Consider the following 26,328-nt stretch of genomic DNA (forward strand, 5'->3'; position numbering starts at 1 on the left):
CTTTTCCAGAATGTCATATAGTTGGACTGGGCCAGTATGTTGCCCTTTCATACTGGCTTCTTTCACAGACCAATAAGCATTTAAGGTTCCTTCATGTCTTTGTGTGTCTTGATAGCTCATTCTAGAATATCTTTTAACATCTTCTCAATTTCTAAATTTAATCAGCTAAAAAGTCCCATATTTTATTTAAATCATCTACATAAAGTATAATGAAACTCAGGGTATGAGCCAGAGAGTAAAATTTCTCTCTATTTGTGAACAGTTCTGCAGGCTTTATAGGAAGCAAAGTGCCGGAGGCTCCTCAGTTTCTGGGGAGGCTTCAGGAAGCTTCCAATCATGCAGAAGACACAGGGGGCACTGGCACGTCACATGGCAAAAACAGGAGCAAGAGAGCTACCCTTGATTAAAGTATCACTTAGACCTGGGTGTGGTGGCTCATGCTTGTAATCGCAGCACTTTGGGAGGCTGAGTGGGAGGACTGCTTGAGCCCAGGAGTTCAAGACCAGCCTAAGCAACATGGCGACACCTGTCTCCAGAAAAAAATAAAAAATTATCTGGGTGTAGTGGTGCACACCTGTAGTCAGTGCTACTCGGGAGGGTAAGGCAGGAAGATCACTTGAGCCCAGGAGGTCAAGGATGCAGTAAGCTGTGATCATGTCAGTGCACTGGGCAGCAGAGTGAAACTTTGTCTCAAAAATAAATAAATAAGGAAAGGACAATTTTTTATTTGTAGGAGTAAATGTGGTACTTCATTTTCATATAATTAAAAAGCAGCTTTATATTTGAAACTAAATAGTTTTCATGAATTAGTACTTATAGCTATAGCCCAGTCCTTTAAAGCAATCTTCTAGCTTATATTTCTAATATTTGTGAAAACATTTTTATAATTGCAAGATAAAAGGGAGTTAATATGTAAAGTTCCGTATTTAGGGACAATTTTGGAGGGTTTTGTTTTTCACATGGCTTTTTTATTCTTTTTTCATCATTTTTATTGAAAAAGTCATTTTATGTTCTTAGTGTGTGGTTTTTTTGTGTGTTTTTGGTTTTTTTTTTGTTTGTTTTTGTTTCTTTGTTTTTTTTTTTTGAGACAGAGTCTCACCCTGTCGCCCAGGCTGGAGTGCAATGGCGTGATCTCAGCTCACTGTAACCTCTGCCACCCGGGTTCAAGTGATTCTCCTGCCTCAGCCTTCGGAGTAGCTGGGATTACAGGCATGTGCCACCACGCCTGGCTAATTTTTTGTATCTTTAGTAGAGACAGTTTCACCATGTTGGCCAGGCTGGTCTTGAACTCCTGACCTCATGATCCATCTGCCTCCACCTCCCAAAGTGCTGGGATTACAGGCATGAGCCACTGCGCCCGGCCATTCCTTTGTTACTTAACAAATGGGAGCACACTGCTTTTTAAGCACACTGCACTTTGTTTTTGTTTTTGTTTGTTTGTTTGTTTGTTTGTTTTTTTGAGACGGAGTCTTGCTCTGTTGCCCAGGCTGGAGTGCAATGGCGTGATCTCGGCTCACTGCAAACTCCGCCTCCTGGGTTCACGCCATTCTCCTGCCTCAGCTTCCTGAGTAGCTGGGACTACAGGTGCCTGCCACCACGCCCAGCTAATTTTTTGTATTTTTAGTAGAGACAGGGTTTCGCCGTGTTAGCCAGGATGGTCTCGACCTCCTGACCTCGTGATCCGCCTGCCTCGGCCTCCCAGAGTGCTGGGATTACAGGTGTGAGCCACTGCACCTGGCCTGCACTTTGCTTTTTGAGTTTAATTCGTAGATGGACTATGTCTACATGTACACTTAGCCTACCTTATCTCAGGTTCTACATCTGTGGATTCAACCAATTGTGGACCAAAAATATTTTTTTAAAAAACAACAATAAAAAAAACACAATTTTTAAAAACAATACAGTGAACAACTATTTACATAGCATTTACGTTGTATTAGGTGTCTAAAGAATACTTAAAGTATAAGGGATGATGTGTGTAGGTTATATGCAAATACTATGCCATTTTATACATAGGACTTGAGCATCTTCAGATTTTGGTGGTGGGGAGTGGTGGTTTTAGAACCAATCCCCCTCAGATACCAAGGTATAGCTGTACCTCATTCTTTTTCATGGCAGCAAGTGTTTCATAGTTTGCATGTAACTTTAAAAAAAAATAACTTTAGGGGCCATGCTAGTCTTCTGTATATCCCTCCAGTTTTAGTATATGTGTTGCCAAAGCAAGTGATAGGTGTAACTTTAGAGTATTCCTAATATTTATAACCAGAGCTTTTATGAATATCTTCATACACATATTTTTTTCTTTTTTTTTTTTTTTTTGAGACCGAGTCTCGCTCTGTCTCCCAGGCTGGAGTGCAGTGGCGCGATCTCAGCTCACTGCAAGCTCTGCCTCCTGGGTTCACGCCATTCTCCTGCCTCAGCCTCCCGAGTAGCTGGGACTACAGGCACCCGCCACCACGCCTGGCTGATTTTTTGTATTTTTCATAGAGACGGGGTTTCACCGTGTTAGCCAGGATGGTTTTGATCTCCTGACCTCGTGATCCGCCTGCCTCAGCCTCCCAAAATGCTGGGATTACAGGCGTGAGCCACCACGCCTGGCAACACATATCTTTGTACATGTATGCAAATATGTCCATAGTATATATTCTTAGAAGTGTAACTGTAGAGTTAGTATTGTGCAGGGGGACTGGGAGGAGAATATGTGCATTTTAAATTTTGATACATGTTGCTGAATTAGAGGAGTATAATTTTATTTAATTAATTAATTAATTAATTTTTTTGAGAAGGAGTCTCACTCTGTTGCCCAGGCTGGAGTGCAGTGGCACGATCTTGGCTCACTGCAAACTCTGCCTCCCGGGTTCAAGTGATTCTCCTGCCTCAGCTTCTTGAGTAGCTGGGATTACAGGCGTGCACTGCCGCGCCTGGCTAATTTTTGTATTTTTAGTAGAGACGGGGTTTCACCATGTTGGCCAGGCTGGTTTCGAACTCCTGACCTCAGGTGATCCACCTGCCTCAGCTTCCCAAAGTGCTGGTATTACAGATGTGAGCCACCATGCCCAGCCTAGAGGAGTATAATTTTAGAAGATAGATTTCTCATGTAGTCCTGTTTTCCCCATGGATTAATTGTGATTTTTAAAAAAATATTTAGGGTCAACTTTGCATATTTGCCAATTAGATATTTTTAAATGCTTATATTAGTGACTTAACTCCTCAAAATGCATCCAGGAATGGTTAAAAGCAAATATTAATTAGTATTCACATACTTATTTTCCCCTTCCCACACAGAGTAGCAGAGCAGCAGCATCTGTTCTTGAGGTTGTGCTTAATGTAAAATGCTAGGGGTTCCTCTTTTCTTTTTTTGAAGGTGAGAATGTTTGACTAAAAAAAAAAAATGAATGGATTAACTTTTAGAAATGCATCTTGAAAATAAAATAAGGTTTTGCTACCAGGTGAGTGAAAACAATAATTGGAAATAAAGATATGAGTTTTCCTCCATGTTAAACCCAATGAAATTATGATGCTTGGCTTTTCCTCCCCATCAAAAAGAAAGTTAAAGTTAAAATTCCTGTGTGAGGTTGTCATATTCTCATGCTGTATATTTTCTTTCAGATTCCTTTGTATCTTCCTCTTCCTCTCAGCCTGTATCTCTATTTTCGACCTCACAAGGCAAGTCTGTAATTTTTTTGTGTGCATTGGTAAAAGAAAAATGTTGAGAAAGAGGCTGTAACTGTGGATACGAGGCCCAAGTCTTCTATTGCCCCAAATCCCCTAAAATAAAAACTAATTACAAGCTGATTCTTTCTATTTAGCAGTTTCCAGTGGGTTTCGTGTAATGGTTAATAAAGTAAAATGAGGCTGGGTGGACCCTGTAACATAGCATAAACTTCAGGAGTAGTTTTGAGTATTTCTTTAAAATTAAAAACTTGCCCACCAGAATTTGGAGCAGATAGAATTGTGGCTCAGAGGCCAGGTGCAGTTGCTCACACTTGTAATCTCAGCACTTTGGGAGGCAAAGGCGGGCAGATCACTTGAACTCATGAGTTTGAGACCAGTCTGGGCAACATGGTGAAACCCTGTGTCTACAAAAAATATCCAGGCATAGGTGGTGCATGCCTGTAGTCCCAGCTACTCAGGAGGCTGAGGTGGGAGGATTGCTTGAGCCCAGGGGCTGGAGGTTGCAGTGAGCGATGATCGTGCCACTGCACTCCCCGCTGGGTGAGAGAGCAAGACCCTGTGTCACCACCACCACCAACAGCAACAAAATTGTGGCTCAGAAAACACCCAACCCCTAGAATGCATTTAATATATTGATTTGGAGCTATGAAACTGGTTTACAGAGGTAGCAGATTGGAAAAACAGTGTAAAAGTGTGCTTCCACTGAACTAGAAAAATACCAGCCTAGCTAGGGTATTTTAATGTGAATTTATCTGAGACACGTCATAAAAGCTAGGCTAGTTCCAAATTGCCTACAAACATTGAACAAGTCAGTTATGTGACTTTTGGCAAGCAAGGCTTCTTGTCCTAGAGATTGAGTTGTGGCTTTGTTTTGTTTTGTTTTGTTTTGTTTTTAATCTGTCAATCTGTAGGGAAGGGAATCAGTTTGTGGAGGCAACATTGCCAAGAAGCTGAAAGAGAGGGTACTATGTGCTTCATCAATTTATACTAATAATAAAGTATTATTTCATTCGCGCTGTTTTTACTAGACCCAAATATAGGTCAATTGAGAACCTTTATTTTAAAAGAGGAAAAAGTAATTAAAATCACTAAATAGATTGATAGATTTAAGAAGTCTTGTGCAAACAGTTTGTTGTTGCAGGTGGAGTTCTCTAGCTGCAAAAGACTTTTATAAGAATAAAAACATAATGGGATTTAAAAAAAAATTAGTAAAACTTTTGCCTGGTTAAATCTGCTTCTTAGGAAACATGGTAGGGAATTTTTTTTTAAATTTAATTTGTTGTTGTTGTTGTTGTTGTTGTTGTTGTTGTTTTGAGATAGGGTCTCACTCTGTCACCCTGGCTGAAGGGCAATGGCACATTCATAGTTCACTGCAGCCTCAATCTCCTGGGTTCAAGCGATCCCCCCACCTCAGCTTTCTGAGTAGCTGGGACTACAGGCACATGCCACCATGCCCTGCTAATTTTTTAATTTTTATTTCGTAGAGACATTTTGCTATGTTGCCCAGGCTGGTCTCGAACTCCTCAGCCAGTCTGGCTCAGCCAGTCCTTCCACCTCAGCCATCCACAGTGCTGGGATTATAAGCATGAGCCACCACCACACCTGGCCAACAATTTGTTTTAATTTAAACTGATGACATTAGAACCCCCAATTCCTTTATAATGTGCCTCATTGTGTGAATTTGGGTATCTTGTGGGCCAAATAATGACCTCTGAAATTAACATGTTTACATTAAAAGATAGAAATTTTGTTAATGTTAGAAAGTAACTCAAACATATGAAGTAATTATATTGTTCTTGACATTTGGAACTTGACAATATTTTTATTTTTAAGGATTTTTTTTTCTCATGAGAAACTTAGTAATTTAAGCAAATAGGTATTAAATTATTCTACTGTGGAAGAAAAATATGGTATAAGTAGAACAAATGATTATTTCCTCTCGTAGGTATTTCAGATCTTTAAGAATACGTTCTAACCTTAAGTCACTATTTTTTTTTTCTTTTTTCTTTTTTTTTTTTTTTTTTTGAGATGGAGTCTTACTCTGTCGCCCAGGCTGGAGTGCATTGGTGTGATCTCAGCTCAGTGCAACCTCCACCCAAGAATCGCTCAAGCAGTTCTCTCGCCTCAGCCTCCTGAGTAGTTGGGATTACAGGCGTGCACCACCACGCCCAGCTAATTTTTGCATTTTTAGTAGAAACGGGGTTTCACCATGTTGACCAAGCTGGACTCAAACTCCTAAACTCAAGTGATTCACCTGCCTTGGCCTCCCAAAGTGCTGGCATTACAGGCATGAGTCACGTCGCCAGGCCAAGTCACTTTTTTCATATAGAAAAGGGATAGTTGATACTCTAAACGGTGTAACAGTGTAACCCATGGCTTACATACCTAATGTATAACGTTGAAAAGATAACTGTCATAGCTTTAAAAATTATTTTAATCCCTGGTTAACAACACTTACATGTACACTCAAGTAGAAGGGAGGTAAATAAAAAGGATTTAAATTAAAAATGAAAGTTTTAATAGGCTTCAGTTTCACAGTGTGTATTAGAATTTGTAAGACAGCATACACTTATTCATCCTTTTTGCCTACAAAAAAATTTTTTTGACCAATGTAGATTGAGAATAGTCTTATTGTAGAAAGGTAATTAAGAATGCCCTATCCGACTGTGTGCGGTGGCTCACACCTGTAATCCTAGCACTTTAGGAGGCTGAGGCAGGCGGATCACCCGACGTCAGGAGTTCGAGACCAGCCTGGCCAACATGGCAAAATCCCGTCTCTACTAAAAATACAAAAATTAGCCAGGTGTGGTGGCAGGCACCTGTAAGCCCAGCTACTCGGGAGGCTGAGGCAGGAGAATCACTTGAACCCGGGGGACAGAGGTTGCAGTGAGCCGAGATCACGCTATTCATTGCACTCCAGCTTGGGCGAAAGAGCAAAACTCCATCTCAAAAACAAAACAAAAGAATGCCCTATCCTCGAATGGGTTTCATTTAACCTCTATTAGTAGCATTTTCTCCTGCAACAAACAAATAAACAAAACACATGATGGAAAAGTAGCCCAGTGGGGCCCTACGTCATTGGCAGCCTAGAGGTTAGCCTGTTCAGTTGTTTGAAGGAACACCTTGGCAGATGATTAGTTGTTTTCTAGGGTAGCCAAGACTGGTAGCTTCCAGTCTGCCTTAGTAAAAATAAGGGAAGAGGAAGCTGTTGATACATAGTTGGTTAACTGTATTAAAACGCTGAATGGGAGATGAGGGCTCTGGGAACAGTCCACTTCCACACAGGCCTTTGAAAGTGACTGCTGCCACCAGCATGCACTTTGAGTCCGTCACTGACACTAACCCAACTAATTTCTTTGGCTTAATATACCTTAGCTATCTAGCCTTAGGGAAATTGTGTCTATTTTTATATACCCCAATCATATTAAGCAATATGTAGTAATAATAGGACTTAAAAAAAAAAATAGAGACAAGGTCTCACTAGGTTGCCCAGGCTGAACTCCTGAGCACAAGCGGTCCTCCTACCTTGGCTTCCCAAAGTGCTGGGATTACAGGCATGAGCCACCATACCTGGCGTAAATAGGACATGTTAAGATTTAAGAATGACTTTTTTTTTCTATCCTGAAATACATATTTATCATTATTGGGTTTCAGGTAGATGCATGTATAAAAAATGTCATTGATTCAGACTGAGTTAAAGGCAGTTAAAGTTTTTAAAAGTAAATTTTGTGATATTTACTAAGTTGTACTGCTTTGAGAATACAGCTACATAAGCTAGGAAGTTAAACTTTTGATATGAATAGATTTCTAGTTAGAATGTCAGTGGAATAATCAGTTCCTTCTTCAATAAGTTGTACCCCTGAGTAGTCCTTGTCCTTGCAGTCTTTTGCTTATGGTTTCCTTTTTCCATCAAACAACAATTATATTTCAGCCTAATCCCTGAGAGTTTCAAAATAGTGGATTACATTTTAATGATGTTTTCCTGTACTTCATAAAACATACAAAGATATTGACAGAAGTATAGATGTAGTATGTGGCTAATTTTTATTGAACTTTTTACTATGCCCAGTAAACTTCACATGAATCATCTCATTTAATCTTCATAAGCAGTTCTATGAAGGGAAGGGACTAGCTCTTTTACCAATTGAAATGACTTGAAAATGGTGAAATCACTTGCTCAAGGTAACACAGCAAGTAAGTGATAGAGGGAGGATGCCAAAGCCGTGGTCATAACTGCTGTACCTATAATAAAGATGATCAAATAAACTAGCTGTATTTTAGGGTTTAGACTTCTTTTTAGAGATGGCATTTTGAAGTTAATATTAAAATCATGACAGCAGAAGAGGCAGATACCATTGTTTTGACCATATTATCACTATTAGTGATATAATTTAGTATCATCTGGGGTATATGCTCCCTCCAACAAAATCAAAATCAAACTGAAATTTTGTTTTACTTTTCAAAACCCTTGAGAGTGGAAGCTAGAAAATACTGTTTCTTTAGAAAACATTGGAAGAAAAGTAGGTGAAAATGAGATTGGAAAGAGAGGATCCATCCACCATGCCGCATTGGAAGCACATTTGCATTAATGAATGCTTGCATTCAATTTGACTAATGCAGTAGGCATCTGGAATAGGAAGTTACAACCCTGAACTTTGGGGGCAAGCATTGAGGAAAAAATAAATTTGCCAGTTACAGCCTTTTTAAAAAAAAAAAAAAAAAAAAAAGAAAAACATTTTTCTTTGTACAAAAGAGACGTTTTGTTTAGGATCTAGCTTGGCTGCAGAATGTCTGCTGGCTAACTTCCTATTTTGATGCTGTGGCTGCAAGTTGTTGATACTGTTTTGCACGAATTTGTCTTGTTTTGTGAACATGAGAAAATTCAAGTGTAGGAAAACCTATACCTGAATATTTCAAACCTCCCTCAAATGAATATGCATAGTATGGATATGAAAAAGTAAGTTAGTGGCTACTACAGGCTGGCACCCATTCTTCACTGATGTATATAGTTATTCCATGTTATAGATAACCTTTTAGTAAAAAGTAATGAATTTCTTAGGTGAGCAGGTAATTAATCACATGGTAACTATAACCTAATTTTAAACTATTTACTCTTTTTAGGAAGAACTCTTTGATATAGGATATAACATTCCTTATTCCTTAATTATAGATCACATTTTGTTTTTAGTAATTAAGTTATAAATACTTGAATAGATGAGTACCAAATCTTTATCTAAGAGACACTTTGGGGAAAAAGAAGCAGAATAAACAGTATATGAAGGGTTTTCAATTCAAATGTATTTGCTCATAAGTATTTTTTGTTGGTTGTTTCTTTGTTTTTTAAGAGATGTGGTCTCACTGTGTTTCCCAGGATGGTCTCAAACTCCTGGACTCAAGCAATCTTCCCGCCTCAGCCTCCTGAGTAGCTGGGACTACAGGCGGGCACCACTGTGCCCAGTCTTAGACATTGTAGTTTTTTTGTTTTTTTTTTTTTATCATGTTACTTTAAACTCCCCATCTTGCTCTGAAAGATAAAATACTCTAGGCATAAAAGAGAGAAATTTCTTCCTCAATTCCCATACCAGATTTTCTAGTCAGATGTGTTTTTTCCTTATTCCAATAAAAATGCAGAATTACTGTACTTTAGAATTAGTATATGGAAGTGTTTAAAGTAGGCACGGGAAGACCGCTCCTGCTGTATGCCTTGGTACTCTTAAGTTGTGCAAGCCCATCTATGTGAGGAGAAGCCGTGACAGTGGCTTCTCCTGTGGGATTTTTATGGGACTAGAGCTCTGAAGTATGGCCCTTATCTTTGTGCTCTCCAACACATACCAAATGTATTAAGGCTGTGGTTCTGAAACCAGTTTCGTTGCCTGGGAAACTTGTAATACAGATTCCTGAGCTCTGTCCTCCTTAGGAAGTTCTGAAGCAGTAAATCAGAGATAAAGCCCATGAAGAACTAGTAGTTGCTCTTATGTTTGAGAGGGATTGTGAAAAATTGTGCCAAAGGCTGTCTTTGTGCTCGGTTATTAAATTGTTCAGCTGGTTGTACATTGAACTAAAATATGCTTTGACCCTGCTGGTGGTAAAGATCATTTGTGAAACATTTTGTTGAGGAAAATTTACTGGCTGGGTGTGGTGGCTCACGTCTGTAATCCCAGCACTTGTGGGAGGCCGAGGCGGGTGGATCACTTGAGATCAGGAATTTGAGACAAGCCTGGCCGACATGGCAAAACCCCATCTCCGCTAAAAATACAAAAATTAGCTGGGCATGGTGGTGCACGCTTCTAGTCCCAGCTACTCAGGAGGCTGGGACATGAGAATCACTTGAACCGGGGAGGTGGAGGTTGCAGTGAGCTGACATCAGGCCACTGCACTCCAGCCTGGTCGACAGAGTGAGACTGAGACTGTCTCAAAAAAAAAAGGAAAAGTTATTTGTCTTTCAGCGTTGGCTTAGAATTTCTTATATGTTGAGTTCTCTTGTGGAGTTTTTGGTTTTGTTTTTTGGGTTTTTTGTTGTTTTTTGTTATTTTTTTTTTGAGACAGGGTCTCACTCTGTTGCCCAGGCTGGAGTGCAGTGGGTCAGTTAGGGCTCACTGCAGCCTCAACTTTCCAGGCTCAAGCAATCCTCCCACCTTAGCTTCCTGAGTAGCTGGAACCACAGGCATGTGCCACCACACCAAGCTAATTTAAAACAAAAAATTTTATTTTTGAGACGGAGTTTTCGTTCTTGTTGCCCAGGCTGGAATGCAATGGCGCGATCTCAGCTCACCACAACCTCTGCCTCCCAGATTCAAGTGATTCTTCTGCCTCAGCCTCCTGAGTAGCTGGAATTACAGGCATGCACCACTACTCCTGGCTAGTTTTGTATTTTTAGTAGAGACAGGGTTTCTCCATGTTGGTCAGGCTGGTCTCGAGATCCCAACCTCAGGTGATCCACCTGCTTCAGCATCCCAAAGTGCTGGGATTACAGGCGTGAGCCACCGCGCTGGGCCCTACAATTTTTTATAGAGAAGGGATCTGTCTCATTATTTTGCCCAGGCTCGTCTAACTCCTGGGCTCAAGCAATCCTTCCACCTGGGCCTCCCAGAGTGTTGACATTACAGGCATGAGCCACTATGCCAGTCTGGGCTCTCAAGCATCTTTATCTGCATAGAACCTAGCACAATTCTTGGGATGCCATAGGCATTTGGTTTGTACCAACGTATTCAGACGTTGCATCACCTAAGATTTTGAAGTAGATAAAAGCTCTTTGAGTTATTTTCCTTAATATGTGAATGGTAGGAGGGAAAGTGTCTAAAGCTCTACATGAGGATTTTCTGTATTATATACCAGATGAAGGCGGTTACAGTTTGCCAATATGCCTTTTCTCTCCCTAATAAAAAGGCATGTGGTCTGGAGTCTCCATGTCAAGAGAGTTTTTTGAGAATGTGGTGTTTGGGGACATTTATTGGGGATTTACTAAGTGGCAGATACTACTGTGAACATGTATTAACTCATTTAATCCTCACAGCAGTTCTAAAGTTAGGTGCTTTAATTTTCCCATTTTGATGATATTGGATTAAGCAGTTTACTCAAGGCCACACGATTAGTAATTGTGATTAAAGGACTTTGATTTTTTTTTTTTTTTTGAGATGGAGCCTCACATTGTTGCCTGGGCTAGAGTGCAGTGGTGTGATCTTGGCTCACCGCAATTTCCACCTCCTGGGTTCAAGCGATTCTCCTGCCTCAGTCTCCCGAGTAGCTGGGATTATAGGCATGCGCCACCACACTCGGCTAATTTTTTTGTATTTTTAGTAGAGATGGGGTTCTCCATGTTGGTCCGGCTGGTCTTGAACTCCTGACCTCGTGATCAGGACCAGCTCGGCCCCCAAAGTGCTGGGATTACAGGCGTGAGCCACCGTGCCTGGCCGACTTCGAATTTTTTAGTAAGAATTTTTTGGCCGGGCGCAATGGCTCACACTTGTAATCCCAGCACTTTGAGAGACCGAGGCAGGCGAATCACCTGAGGTCGGGAGTTCCAGACCAGCCTAACCAACATGGAGAAACTCCGTCTCTACTAAAAATACTAAATTAGCTAGGCCTGGTGGCGCATGCCTGTAATCCCAGCTACTCCGGAGGCTGAGGCAGGAGAATCGCTTGAACCCAGGAGGCAGAGGTTGCGGTGAGCCAAGGTCACACCATTGCACTCCAGCCTGGGCAAAAAGAGTGAAATTCCATCTCTCAAAAATATAAAAGAATTTTTTATTTGGGTCTAAAAATTTAGAATTTAGAATATGACTACCAACTTAATTTCTTAGTCTTTGTTTCAGATAATATATCTCAGTGGAGTATTTAGAGTTTAAGAAGATGAGTAATCATGGAGCTGAGTACTTGATAAGTTTGAGAACATGTTCATGATCATTGTGGGGATATGACATTTTTTACCTCTTACCATATATCAATTCTCACCCACCCCCCATTTTTTGAAACAAGGTCTTGCGTTGTCACCCAGGGTGGAGTGCATGGCTCACTGCAGCCTCGACCTCCTGGGCTCAAGCAGTCCTCCCACTTCAGCCTCCCAAGTAGTCAGGACCACAGGTGTATGCCACCATGCCTGGCTAATTGTTTAATTTTTTTGTAGAGATGGGGTTGCACTGTGTTGCCCAGGCTGGTCTCGAACTCCTGGGCTCAAGCTGTCTCCCTGCCTTGGCTTCTCAAAGTGCTAGGATTACAGGCATGAGCCACCACACTCAGCTGATTCCCTTTTTAGTAAATCTACTAGATCTATGACTTTATTTGTTAATAATTAGAGTAGCACCATGTTTTTAAGTGATTAGAACTCTTGAAAATGAATATCCACACTAAATTCCATTATAGCAAAGAACTAATTTAGAAAATGTTCATAATGAGAGTTTTGATGGCGATTTGTTTTGAGTAGTGTTGAAAGGCTCTTGGAGTGCATGTGAAGGGATGAATCTTTTGAGAAAAGAAAGATAGTAGACATTTTCTGAGACATAAAATAATCCAGATTTATTCCACCAGACAGCTTTTCAGTGTATAGTATTTTAAGAGCTAACTGCCTTCAGATTCACTGGACTTTTCTGTCCTTTTGCCAGGTACTGACTTGGGCAACAGCAGTGACTACAAGTGCCATACTGACCAATTGGAAGAGTCTTTGCTTATCGGAGCTGTTCTAAAAGGCTTAGTAGTTTTTGGTCTTCATTCTATTTAATGTTTTCATGCCTTTATAAACTTTTTACTTCCAGCCCAATTTTTCCCATTGTCTTGGTACAGGTCAGCTGTGTCCAAGTTTGTTAGGATTTCAGCTAGCCAAAAATGGTATTTTCATTTGCTGAAATTCTGAACAAAATAATTAAACTTAAAGCACAGATGATGATGCTACCTTATTTTTCTACATGTGGGAAAGCTTGATTGATAGTAATGATTAGCGCCTGCATCTCACAATCACTGAGAAATGAATGCAGCACTGAGCTCTGTTTACCCTTTAAGCTTGTCCCCAGAAAACAATATATACCCTAAATAGTAAGTTATAATATTTTTATTAGGGAACATTATTAGAGTTTTTTTAATATATCTCGTAGCCATGTCATATTAAATAATCTTTTTTTCTTTTTTCCTTTTTTTTCATTTTTCTCTTTTCTCTTCTCTTCTCTTCTCTTTTCTTTTCTCTTTCTCACTCTGTCACCCAAGCTGGAGTGCAGTGGCATGACCATGGCTCACTGCAGCCTTGACCTCCCAGACTCAAGCAATCCTCCCACTCCAGCCTCCCAAGTGACTGGGACTACAGGCACGTGCCACCATGCACGGCTAATTTTTCTATTTTTTGTAGGGGCAGGATCTCACCATGTTGCCCAGGCTGATCTTGACCTCTTGGACTCAAGCAGTTTTCCCTCCTCTGCCTCCCAAAGTTCTAAGATACAGGCATGAGCCACCACACCCAGCCTAAAGAATCCTTAATGTTTGAAGTCTGTCAGGCTATCATGGTGCTCAGCAGAGGATGTGTTAGTATTCTGAGAATAGGACTTCTAACTTTAGTTTTACCTGAGATTATTCTACACCTAACTTGAAACTTTTGGAGTACTAAAGGTTCAAAGAAGTTAAGAGAAAAGCAAAGCTTGATAAACTGACCAGTTTGTGTCCTGCTAAAGCATAGACAGTTTTACCGTGCTCTTCCCAGTGACATGAATATTCTTTGGTTAGCATTCAATTTGGTTGCTTTCTTTTTTGTTTAATCAAGCACCGTCACCACTGTATTATTGTCATCATTTTGCTTATTGATTTTGCTTATTGTCTGCCTTCCCCTCTGTGTTGTAAGCTCCATAAAGGCAAGAAATTTTTTCTGTTTTATTCACTGCTTTAAGCCCAGTTTCTAAAACAGTGTCTGGCATGTGGTAGGCACTCAATAAATACCTGTTGAATTATTACTAATTCATTTTGTAGACTTTCATCTGTAAGATGACAGATCTGAATCATCTGAAATCTCCATCTCCATAAAACATATAAGCTGGCTGGGTGCAGTGGCTCATGCCTGTAATCCTAGTACTTTGTAAGGCTGAGGCGAGCAGATTGCTTGAGCTCAGGAGTTTGAGACCAGCCTGCGCAACGTGGTGAAACCACATCTCTACTAAAAATACAAAAAATTAGCCAGATGCGGTGGTGCACGCCTGTAATCCCAGCTACTTCGGAGGCTGAGTCAGGAAAATCGCTTCAATCTGGGGGGCGGAGGTTGCAGTGAGCCGAGATTGCACCGCTGCACTCCAGCCTGGGCAACAGAACTAGACTCTGTCTAAAAAAAACACACAAAAAACACATAAAAAACATATAAGCTGAACCTTCCCTGTGGGGTGGAGTCAGTTTGACTCACCTCAGAGTTGTTTGAAGAGAGAGGTTCCCAAACAGTTTTACCATAACCTTAGTTCACTGAATGTTTTGTGGTAGAAACACTGACTAGTAAGTTCAGTAACAATGCATGGCTCAGATTGTGGAATATTTCTGATTTAAATGTAATCTGTAGTACTTCACACTTCAGATTTTTGAACCTTTTAACCTACAATACTGGGCTTCATTTCTGTTATGCCCTAATCTAGTCATGCTGAATATCCATACTATATAATGGTAGATGCAAACCATGTTTACTAAATTAGAACTACATATGAATTACAGTTTACTTCAAGTGTTTTGTTTTGGTAATATAGCTTTGCCACCAGGCTTTTACAGTTTTCCTTGAATGTACAAAGACTTTTTATTCTAATAACCAGATTACAGTTATACTATTTCTAAAGCTCAGCTCTTATTACATCAAGTTTCAGTGATGTGTTGAAGTAGGGGAACTTTATATGGCATTTCAAAACATTTTCATAATACTGGAATTTTATTTATTGTAGTAAAATATTTTTGTCTTTAATAAAATAATTTTGAATGAAGTCATAATTTTGCATTTATCTGGTATTTGGATGTTTACATGAAAAAGGGAACATAAGCTGAATAAAGGTAATCCCAAAAGAACTTCTCTGTCACATATTCCCTGTTACTCATTCATGCTCAAGGCATTGCTGTCCTGAGCCTACTTAGGTCTCAGCTGACCAAGCTGAATCTTTGATTCACTTATATGGGGCTATTTATTTAAGACCCACTTTGTCCCAGCTCCAAAGATACAACAGTATGCAAGAAAGACAGCGCCCAGGGTGGGCGTGGTGGCTCATGCCTATAATCCCAGCACTTCAGGAGGCCGAGGTGGGCAGGTTGCTTGAGCCCAGTAGTTTGAGACCAACCTGGCAATGTAGTGAGGCACCATGTCTGTAGAAAGTTTAAAAATCAGGCCAGGCGCGGTGGCTCATGCGTGTATTCCCAGCTCTTTGGGAGGCCGAGGCAGGCGGATCACGGAGTCAGGAGATCGAGACCATTCTGGCTAACACGGTGAAACCCCGTCTCTACTAAAAATACAAAAATAAAATTAGCCGGGCGTGGCAGTGGGTGCCTGTAGTCCCAACTGCTTGGGAGACTGAGGCAGGAGAATGGTGCGAACCCGGGAGGCAGAGCTTGCAGTGAGCGGAGATCGCGCCACTGCACTCCAGCCTGGGCGACAGAGCAAGACTCCGTCTCAAAAAAAAAAAACCAAAAAAAAAAAAAAGAAAAGAAAGTTTAAAAATTAGCCAGGTGTGGTGGCATGTGCCTGTGGTCCCAGCTACTTGGGAGGCTGAGGTGGGAGGATAGCTTGAGGCCAGGAGGTCAAGGCTGCAGTGAGCCACAATTGTACCACTGGCACTCCAGCCTGGAGGACAGAGGAAGACCCTGTCTCAAATACAAACAAACAAATAAATGAAGTAAGAAAGCACCAGCCCTTGGGATATTTGTTTTGATCCTTTTCCCCAGTAAAAATTTGTTAGAGTGGGAAGTTAGAAAACAGTGTGGTAAATTGATGGCTACTATGGTATTAACTGATAAGACTTAACGTATTACTTTGAGAAGGATATTTTCTATTTTAAAAGTAATTCTGGAGTTAACTCTGTCTTTTTTTTTTTTTTTTTGAGACGGAGTTTCACTCTTGTTGCCCAGGCTGGGGTGCGATGGCGCGACCTCAGCTAACTGCAATCAATGTCCACCTCCTGGGTTCAAAGGATTCTCCTGCCTCAGCCTCCCGAGTAGCTGGGATTACAGGTGCCTGCCACCACACCCAGCTAATTTTTTTGTATTTTTAGTAGAGATGAGGGTTCACCATTTTGGTCAGGCTGGTCTCGAACTCCTGACCTCAGGTGAGCCACTGCACCCAGCCAAGTTAACTCTGTCTTAACCAAAGAAATCAATTTGCACAGTACAATATTGATTTAAATGACAAGTTAGTACAAGAGATTTTGGAGGGGCCAGGCGTAGCGGCTCACACCTGTAATCCCAGCACTTTGGGAGGCCAAGGCGGGTGGATCACTTGAGGTCAGGAGTTAAGAGACCAGCCTGGCCAACATGGTAAAACCCCATCTCTTCTAAAAATACAAAAATTAGCTGGGCTTGATGGTGCCTGCCTGTAGTCCCAGCTACTTAAGAGGCTGAGGCAGGAGAATGGCTTGAACCTGGGAGGTGGAGGTTGCAGTGAGCTGAGATTGCGCCATTGCACTTCAGCCTGGGCAACAAGAAAAACACTCCATATCAAAAAAAAAAAAAAAGATTTTGAAGGGGGTCCACCTTTTTCAGTACCCTTTAGTTTAGAACATCAATCACAGCTATTTATTTGTACATGGGACAGATTCTTCCTGTGGATAGAATAGAAATAATTCTAGTCTCATTTTTCAGATTCAGGAAGGGCCCATTGCATCTCCTAAAAATCAAAAAAGTCTGGCCACTTGTTTTTTCCTTTTCAGATTGTGAGACTAACAGATTTATAGAGGCAGTCTGTGCTCTGAATTGTTCAGCTTACAGACTGAAGTATATCAACCCTTTATAATATCAGGTTATTTGTTTTGTATAAATTATTTTGCTTTTGTTGATTAGCTCTATCAAAGAATAAAAAACCTCCCAAGATTTCTCAATCTTACCGCCCTTCTTTATGCTTTCTTTGTACAATGGAAAAGTAGACCAAAAGTATTTGTCATGAAAATTTTTTATCATTTGCAGTTCGTGGCATGATATGGCTTTTCTGTTTCACTGTTGGCAGTTTTATGCATGTCCTGTAGGATAACTTGATCGTTTTGTTACATATTTATATGTGTATATATACATCCTGTGTGTGTATATATATATTTATGTAATTTAAAAAATAAAAAGCATGCTGCTTGGCTTGGCTAGCTAATGTGTAATTGTACCTGGTAAACAATTTTTTTCTTTGAAATTCTGATCATAGAGGGATTGAGCTCTCTTTGCTCTGATGAGCCATCTTCAGAAATTATGACTTCTTCCTTTCTTTCATCTTCTGAAATACATAACACTGGCCTTACAATACTACATGGAGAAAAAAGCAATGTGTTAGGGAGCCAGCCTATTTTAGCCAAAGAAGGAAAAGACCACTTGGATCTTCTAGATATGAAAAAGATGGAAAAGCCTCAGGGGACCAGCAACAACGTATCAGACTCTCCAGTTTCTCTTGCAGCAGGAGTTCATTGTGACCGTCCTTCTATTCCAGCCAGTTTCCCAGAGCATCCTGCTTTTCTCTCAAAGAAAATTGGTCAAGTGGAAGAGCAAATAGATAAAGAGACCAAGAACCCAAATGGGGTATCAAGTAGGGAGGCTAAAACTGCATTGGATGCTGATGACAGATTCACTTTGCTAACAGCCCAGAAACCACCTACTGAGTACTCTAAGGTAGAAGGCATTTATACATATTCTTTGTCTCCATCCAAAGTTTCAGGAGATGATGTTATTGAAAAGGATTCCCCTGAATCACCATTTGAAGTAATTATTGACAAAGCAGCATTTGACAAAGAATTTAAAGACTCATATAAGGAGAGCACAGATGATTTTGGTAGCTGGTCTGTGCACACTGATAAAGAATCATCCGAAGACATTTCAGAGACTAATGACAAGCTTTTTCCACTGAGAAATAAAGAGGCAGGACGTTACCCAATGTCTGCATTGCTCAGTAGGCAGTTTTCACACACAAATGCAGCACTGGAAGAGGTGTCCAGATGCGTGAATGATATGCATAACTTTACTAACGAAATACTGACTTGGGATCTGGTTCCCCAAGTGAAACAACAGACCGATAAATCTTCTGACTGCATCACAAAAACTACAGGACTTGACATGAGTGAATATAATTCAGAAATTCCAGTTATAAATCTTAAAACTAGCACTCATCAGAAAACTCCTGTATGTTCTATTGATGGGAGCACTCCCATCACTAAATCAACAGGTGATTGGGCAGAAGCATCTCTCCAGCAAGAAAATGCTATCACTGGAAAACCTGTACCCGACTCTTTGAATTCCACGAAAGAATTCAGTATCAGAGGTGTGCAAGGCAATATGCAGAAACAGGATGACACACTTGCAGAATTACCTGGATCTCTACCTGAGAAATGTGACTCTTTGGGTTCTGGAGTGGCCACAGTGAAAGTGGTTTTACCTGATGACCACCTGAAAGATGAAATGAACTGGCAGAGCTCTGCATTGGGAGAAATCACAGAAGCTGATAGTTCTGGTGAGTCTGATGAGACAGTAATAGAGGACATAACAGCAGATACATCATTTGAAAATAACAAAATTCAGGCTGAAAAACCTGTTTCCATTCCAAGTGCTGTTGTAAAAACAGGTGAAAGAGAAATCAAAGAGATTCCCAGTTGTGAGAGAGAAGAAAAAACATCTCAAAACTTTGAAGAATTGGTCAGTGACTCTGAGCTGCATCAAGATCAGCCTGATATTCTTGGAAGGAGTCCAGCTAGTGAGGCAGCATGTTCAAAAGTACCCGATACGAATGTCTCCTTAGAAGATGTGAGTGAAGTTGCTCCTGAAAAGCCTATTACTACTGAGAACCCCAAACTTCCTTCAACAGTGTCTCCAAATGTTTTTAATGAGACAGAATTCTCATTAAATGTGACAACATCTGCCTATTTGGAGTCATTACATGAGAAAAATGTTAAACATATAGATGATTCCTCCCCAGAGGACCTGATAGCAGCCTTTACAGAAACCAGAGATAAAGGAATAGTAGATAGTGAAGGAAATGCTTTTAAAGCAATATCAGAGAAGATGACAGACTTTAAAACAACTCCTCCTGTAGAAGTCTTACATGAAAATGAGTCTGGTGGTTCTGAAATTAAAGACATTGGAAGCAAATACAGTGAACAAAGCAAAGAAACAAATGGAAGTGAGCCTCTAGGTGTTTTCCCTACCCAAGGTACTCCAGTAGCATCTCTTGACTTAGAACAAGAACAGCTCACAATTAAGGCTCTTAAAGAATTAGGTGAAAGACAGGTTGAGAAGTCAACTTCTGCACAGCGTGACGTAGAATTGCCTTCTGAAGAAGTACTGAAGCAAACTTTCACATTTGCTCCAGAATCTTGGCCACAGAGATCATATGACATCCTAGAACGTAATGTCAAGAATGGATCTGATCTTGGGATTTCCCAGAAGCCCATCACTATCAGAGAAACTACTAGGGTAGATGCTGTTTTCAGCCTTAGCAAGACTGAATTGGTAAAAAAGCATGTCCTAGCAAGACTTCTGACAGACTTCTCAGGTAACCATTTATATTAGAATACTGCATGTGGTTAATTCTGTGATTGATTACTTATCAGCGTGCCATTTATGTTAGAGTCTGATTTATACCTACAAAATTATGGCTAGAATACAAATACAATATGCTGTATGATGGGAAAGGCAGATTCTTCTCCTGTCTTTTCTTAAATGATTGCTTGATTTGGTTTCCTTAATATCAATATTTCCCAAAGCAGTAGACCACTTCGTAACATTAATCTTCCCCTAAATATTTTTTCTATGCTCGCCGGGTGCGGTGGCTCACGCCTGTAATCCCAGCACTTTGGGAGGCCGAGACGGGTGGATCACAAGGTCAGGAGATTGAGACCATCCTGGCTAACACGGTGAAACCCCGTCTCTACTAAAAATACAGAAAAATTAGCCAGACATGGTGGCGGGTGCCTGTAGTCCCAGCTGCTTGGGAGGCTGAGGCAGGAGAATGGCGTGAACCCGGGAGGCAGAGCTTGCAGTGAGATGAGATTGCGCCAGTACACTCCAGCCTGGGTGACAGAGCAAGACTCTGTCTCAAAAAAAAAAAAAAAAAAAAAAGAAAATTTTTTTTCTATGCTCCAGTTATATTTCAAGGTACTTCTTTTCTTATAGGTTGGCCCTAAGGTGATATTAGGTGAGAACCTAATATCATCAGGTTCTTACTTATTTACAAAGCTTGTTTTTAAATCTCCATAATAGTCATACTTTTTAGCACTTGGATTTTTTGATATGTGCTTTGTGGAATCTTAGCAATCAAAGATAAAGGAATTCCTGCTGGGAAAGATAGTAAATGAAACTTTTAATTAATGTGATCATATACTACAGAGATTTTATGCTCTGAAAGTAGGTGACCAGTATTGTAGTACTATTTTGTGAGTAATGCTTAGGAGAACTCATGCATTCTTCTACTTTCTATCTTATTTAATATTCTTCAGGCCAAAACTCATTATTGGATGGTACCAGAAACCCCTTCTCTTGTCTTTTATCTATTTCAAATGATCGCTTTTCTAGCAAGTGGCTTTCAGTTAGATTACTGCAAATGCTATTCTGGGATCTTGGAAAGTACAAGAAAAAAAAAAAGGATCTTTCAAGCCCCTCTACAAGGGACCCCCATCCTTTAATGTAATACCAAGTTTTACATCTACTGTATGGTCAGTGTTAGGTGCTATGTAGAGGTCTGTGGTTTTTAAACTATTTGATTACAGATCTTTTTTTCAAATGAAATCATACACAGAGTTGTAGTATTTACAAGAAAATTAGATTTTTGTTAGGCTAAATGTATTTTGTGTTTGATTATACTATTTACTTTTTATAAAGGCATTTTCTTACTGGAAACTGTAGGTAGATTTATCTTTTTAAGTTTTAATATTTAAAATAGATAAATTGTACTTAACCTTACAATGGTATTGTGAGGATTAAATATGAAAATGCAGGTAATACAGTGCCTAGCACATAGTAAATATTCAGTCAGATTTAGCACCAAATACAGGGCCTGCCACATAATAAGTACTGGATAATTATTTGTTGAATGAATGATATGAATTATTTCACTAACAATTATCAGTGAAAGACATTGAGGCTTTTTGATAAACCAAAAATTTTGAATTACCAATTAAGGATAGCTCTTATACTCTAGCATTTGAAGCTCACTGAATTTGGACTAAAGAGTACTAGGTTCTAATTCTTGCTGTGCTGTGCCTAGAAGTATGACTTTGAACAAGTAACTTACATAACCTTTCGGGGGCCTCAGTTTTAATATCTGTAAAGTGAGGATGTAAAGTGAAGTAGATGGTCTTCAATTATCATTTAAATAATATGATTATCTGGCTCTGGTACATTCTAGATTTCTTCCTCAGTTGTCATAATTCTTATAGGTAGTAACTTTTGGGTAATAAGGCATATAGGAATTATGCTACAAGAACTCCAGTGTCTAATTCTGGCAAATTCCTGTTTTAGCATGACCTTAGATGACTAGTCTAATTGGTTCAGCATCTTCCTTTGTTAATGTGATGATCATTATTTTGCCCTGCTTTGTATGTTGCAGTAAATAAAGTGCTGTGTAAATGCTAATTATTAGTGATTATCAACTGAATTATTTAATCTAGCGTGAGAGATGTAAAGGGCTATGGAAGTTCAGGATATTTGTCACTGACCAAAGTCTATGATTAGTGTATGTTTTTAGATGGTAATTAAAGAAGACTGGTATAGTTAGACCAAGAAGTTTAAAGGCCTTTCTTGCAGCTTTCAAAAGTGAAAACCTTTTAAAATTGTCTTATTTATGAATAAATCTTTAAAAATATAATCCATTTCATTGCAGTGAAATAAATAAATAAAAACATAAACCATTTCAGTAAAATGCATCAATGTCTAGTTTTATTTATTTATCTTTTTTTTTTTTTTTAATTTTTTGAGACAGAGTCTCACTCTGTTGCCCAGGCTGGAGTGCAGTGGCGCGATCTCGGCTCACTGCAACCTCCACCTCCAGGGTTCAAGCGACTCTCCTGCCTCAGCCTTCCGAGTAGCTGGGATTACAGGCGTGTGCCACCACGCCCAGCTAATTTTTTGTATTTTTACTAGAGATGGGGTTTCACCATGTTGGCCAGGCTGGTCTCTCAAACTCCTGGCTTCAAGTGATCCGCCTGCGTTGGCCTCTCAAAGTGCTGGGATTTACAGGCCTGAGCCACCACACACAGCCGATTGTCTAGTTTTAAATATGTGTATCTGCATATTCTTCCTTTCTAAGGTAAAAACAGTGCTTTAATTATATTCTGCCTTAAGTTGTTTGGGAAAATAGGCAAAAGAAACAATGAAAGAATTAGTGGTTTTCAGTTTGTTTTTGCTATTTTATGGTATATTACGTAACTGCTTGTAATGAAGCCTTTATCATATTATAGTTGGTTGCTGAGTAATTAAGTTATGATAGACTCTCATAGTTTGGGGAAGAAAATCAGATCCCTGCCTCTCACATACCTAGTGTAGTGAAGATAGTTTTTTGTGTTTTAGTATCCAGATTGGCAAGATGCAAGGAAATAAGCATATAGTTTGGTGAAGTACATGTAAATTGTTACAGCCTTTCTGGAAGGCGGTTGGATATGTAACAGACCTAGAACTGCCCTAGCAATCTTGTTTTTAGGAATTTATTCTTTTTTTTTTTTTTTTTTTGAGACAGAGTCTCGCTCTGTCGCCCAGGCTGGAGTGCAGTGGCGCAATCTCGGCTCACTGCAAGCTCTGCCTCCCGGGTTCACGCCATTCTCCTGCCTCAGCCTCCCGAGTAGCTGGGATTACAGGCGCCTGCTACCACGCCCGGCTAATTTTTTGTATTTTTTAGTACAGACGGGGTTTCACCATGTTAGCCAGGATGGTCTCAATCTCCTGACCTCATGATCCGCCCACCTCGGCCTCCCAAAGTGCTGGGATTACAGGCGTGAGCCACCCGTGCCCAGCCCTTTTTTTTTTTTTTTTTTTTTAAAGACAGAGTCTCACCGTGTTGCCCAGGCTGGAGTACAATGGCACGATCTCGGGTCACTGCAACCTCCACCTCCCGGGTTCAAGCGATTCTCCTGCCTCAGCCTCCCAAGTAGCTGGGATTACAGGTGCCTGCCACCACGCCCGGCTAATTTTTTGTATTGTTAGTAAAGACAGAGTTTCACTATATTGGCCAGTCTGGTCTCGAACTCCCGACCTCGTGATCCGCCCGCCTTGGCTTCCCAAAATACTGAGATTACAGGCGTGAGCCACGGAACCCAGCTGGAATTTATCCTTTTTTAAAAATGTGCAAAAATAACTACACAGATCTTCGTTATAGCACAGTTTATGATAGTGGCAGATATCTCGGTGTCTTAACAATTAGAGATTGGTTGAGTATATTATGGTATAACTGTGCAATCGAATATTACACAGTCATTGAAGTTGTTAAAGTTTTGTTTTTTTTTTAAGAAATGGAAAAATACAGAAAAGTACAAAGGCAGCCTACACCCATATCTTCTCTATATGTAGAATTAACTTATGTTAGTTGTTAGCATTGGTAGTCATATTTGCTTCCAAACTAAAGGACTCTTTGATTACCGCCTGGCCACGCCCTCCATCTCCCCCTCCCCAGACATAACACCGTCATGGACCTGGTACATCCTTCCAGTTTATTTTAAATAAATGTGTTTGTATTGTTTTATGCTTTTTAACCATTCATTCATGTTATCATGTTTGTTGTATAACGTTTTCCATTCAACATTAGGTTTTTAAACTTCTTTCATGTTGGAATTTATATAATTTATTCATTTTAACAGCTATGTAGTAATCCATTATATGAATATATTATTTTCTTTTGGTAAGGATTTAGATTCTTTCCTATTTTTTGCTATTATAGACAGTGCTGAAGTTAACATTCTTCTTTTTTTTTTTCCTTTTTTCTTTTTCTTTTTTGAGATGGAGTTTCACTCTGTCGCCCAGGCTGGAGTGCAGTGGTGCAATCTCCGCTCACTGCAAGCTCCGCCTCCTGGGTTCCTGCCATTCTCCCGCCTTAGCCTCCTGAGTAGCTGGGACTACAGGCGCCTGCTACCACGCCCAGCTAATTTTATTTTTGTATTTTTAGTAGAGTCGGGGTTTCACCGTGTTAGCCAGGATGGTCTCAATCTCCTGACCTCGTGATCCGCCCGCCTCGGCCTCCCAAAGTGCTGGAATTACAGGCGTGAGCCACCGCGCCCGGCCTGAAGTTAACGTTGTTATACTTGTCTGTTTTTACACATATGTGACTATTTCCCCAGTGTTAGGGTGCTACTGCTTATCAGTTTCACTTCTAGCTCTGTGCCTTATTTTTCTAGTTACTGTCAAAGTTAGTGTCTTCTGTTATGTAAAAATGTTCGTAATTTATTAGTAAAAACTACATTGTTCAGCACCCAGCAGATGGTGGGTGCTAAAGTGGAATGAAAAGAGTTACCAAACAAGGAATACAAAATAATTCCTATCTTGGTATCATTTAAAGTGAATCTATGCTAGAAAGATTCCATAAAGAAAAAAAAATGAATCTATATACCTACATATACAGGGAATCTGAAGTAATTTTTAAAAGCAATGTCAGAATGGTTTTCTTTTCTTATGGCCAAGTAGGCTTTTACTGGACCTGACCTTCCTGCATATAACTGGACAAAATTTTTAAAAAACAAAGACCTGAAGGCACTGGAGGATGAACGGGAACAGTCAGATTCTGAAGGAGAGTTGACACATGTAAGAAGAGACAGCATGAAATTAGTTTTTTATTCTTACTGCTTTTAGCTAGAGGACAGGCTGAAGTGGGCACCTGACAGGCTGGCTCAAACCTTCATAGAAAACCTAAGCAGTGGACAGAATTTGGGTCAGCCACAACCACTGAGTCAGTGGAATGTAAGGGAAGGAGGAATCTTGGAAAGGAGAGATCCAGAGAGTGGCAGCCTAAAATTCTGTAGATAAAATAAACTGTGTTTAAGCCTCTGTTTAATTGTGAACCACACTTAGCACAAAAGATTATAAGCAGCACAACTAGAGATGAAAGAAGTGAACTGGGCCGGGTGCAGTGGCCCACGCCTGTAATCCCAGCACGTTGGGAGGCCAAGGCGGGTGGATCACGAGATCAGGAGTTCCAGACCAGCCTGGCCAAGCTGGTGAAACCCCATCTCTACTAAAAATACAAAAATTAGCCGGGCACATTGGCAGGCGCCTGTAATCCCACCTACTCGGGTGGCTGAGGCAGGAGAATCGCTTGAACCCCTGGGGGTGGAGGTTGCCGTGAGCCAAGATGGCGCCATTGCACTACAGCCTGGGTGACAGAGTAAGACTCCGTCTCAAAAAAAAAAAAAAAGAAGAAGAAGTGAGCTGAGTTTATAGTTTGAAGGCCAGGCACAGTGGCTCATGCCTGTAATCCCAGTACTTCAGGAGGCTGAAGCAGGTGGATCACTTGAGCCCAAGAGTTCAAGGCCAGCCTGGGCAGCATGGTGAAACCGCATCTCCACTAAAAAATACAAAATTAAGCCAGGCATGGTGGCCTGTGCCTGTAGTCCCTGAGCCCAGGGAGGTCAGGGGTGCAGATCGCACCACTGCACTCCAGCCTGGGTGACAGAGTAAGACTCTATCTTGAAAAAAAAAGTTTGCAGTTTGAATCTAACCAAATTTATTACATGTTAAAACAAAAGTAATGATACTCTCCAGAGGAATAGAACACAGTCTGGAATTTGTACAGCATAATATTCACAATGTCCAGGATATAATCCAAAACTACATGTTGTAAGAACCAAGAAATTATAACTCAGTCTGAAGAAAAAGAGACAATCGATAGAAACTAACTGCATGTGTTGGAATTAGGAGTCAGGATTTTAAGGGTTTTCATTTTAATCACTCAAAGAAGTAAAGGGAAATATTCTTGTATTGAATAAGAAAGAAAATCTCAACCTAGAAATCGAAACAAAAAAGAGTCAGGTGGGGATTCTAGAACTGTAAAATATAACCACTGAA

At 40.3% G+C, this 26,328-nt stretch overlaps 1 protein-coding gene across 5 annotated transcripts in view; it reads left to right on the forward strand.

Annotated features, from left to right (window-relative positions):
- RTN3 (reticulon 3) overlaps nucleotides 1-26,328 on the forward strand; it is a 74,070-nt gene that overhangs the window by 15,593 nt on the left and 32,149 nt on the right. For 2 of the 5 annotated variants that reach the window (XM_055354360.2, XM_004051411.5), the window contains exons 2-3: nucleotides 3,610-3,666; nucleotides 17,510-19,840. The exons of 1 other annotated variant lie outside the window; for it this stretch is intronic. In XM_055354360.2, the coding sequence (XP_055210335.2) occupies nucleotides 3,610-3,666; nucleotides 17,510-19,840 (2,388 nt within the window). Of the gene's footprint in view, nucleotides 1-3,609; nucleotides 3,667-12,773; nucleotides 12,873-17,509; nucleotides 19,841-26,328 lie in introns of all 5 variants that reach the window. 2 more of the 5 variants (XM_055354361.2, XM_019036515.4) reach the window with 2 other exon arrangements.

Source organism: Gorilla gorilla, chromosome 9 (genome assembly GCF_029281585.2).
Source record: "Gorilla gorilla gorilla isolate KB3781 chromosome 9, NHGRI_mGorGor1-v2.1_pri, whole genome shotgun sequence".
NCBI lineage: Eukaryota > Metazoa > Chordata > Mammalia > Primates > Hominidae > Gorilla > Gorilla gorilla.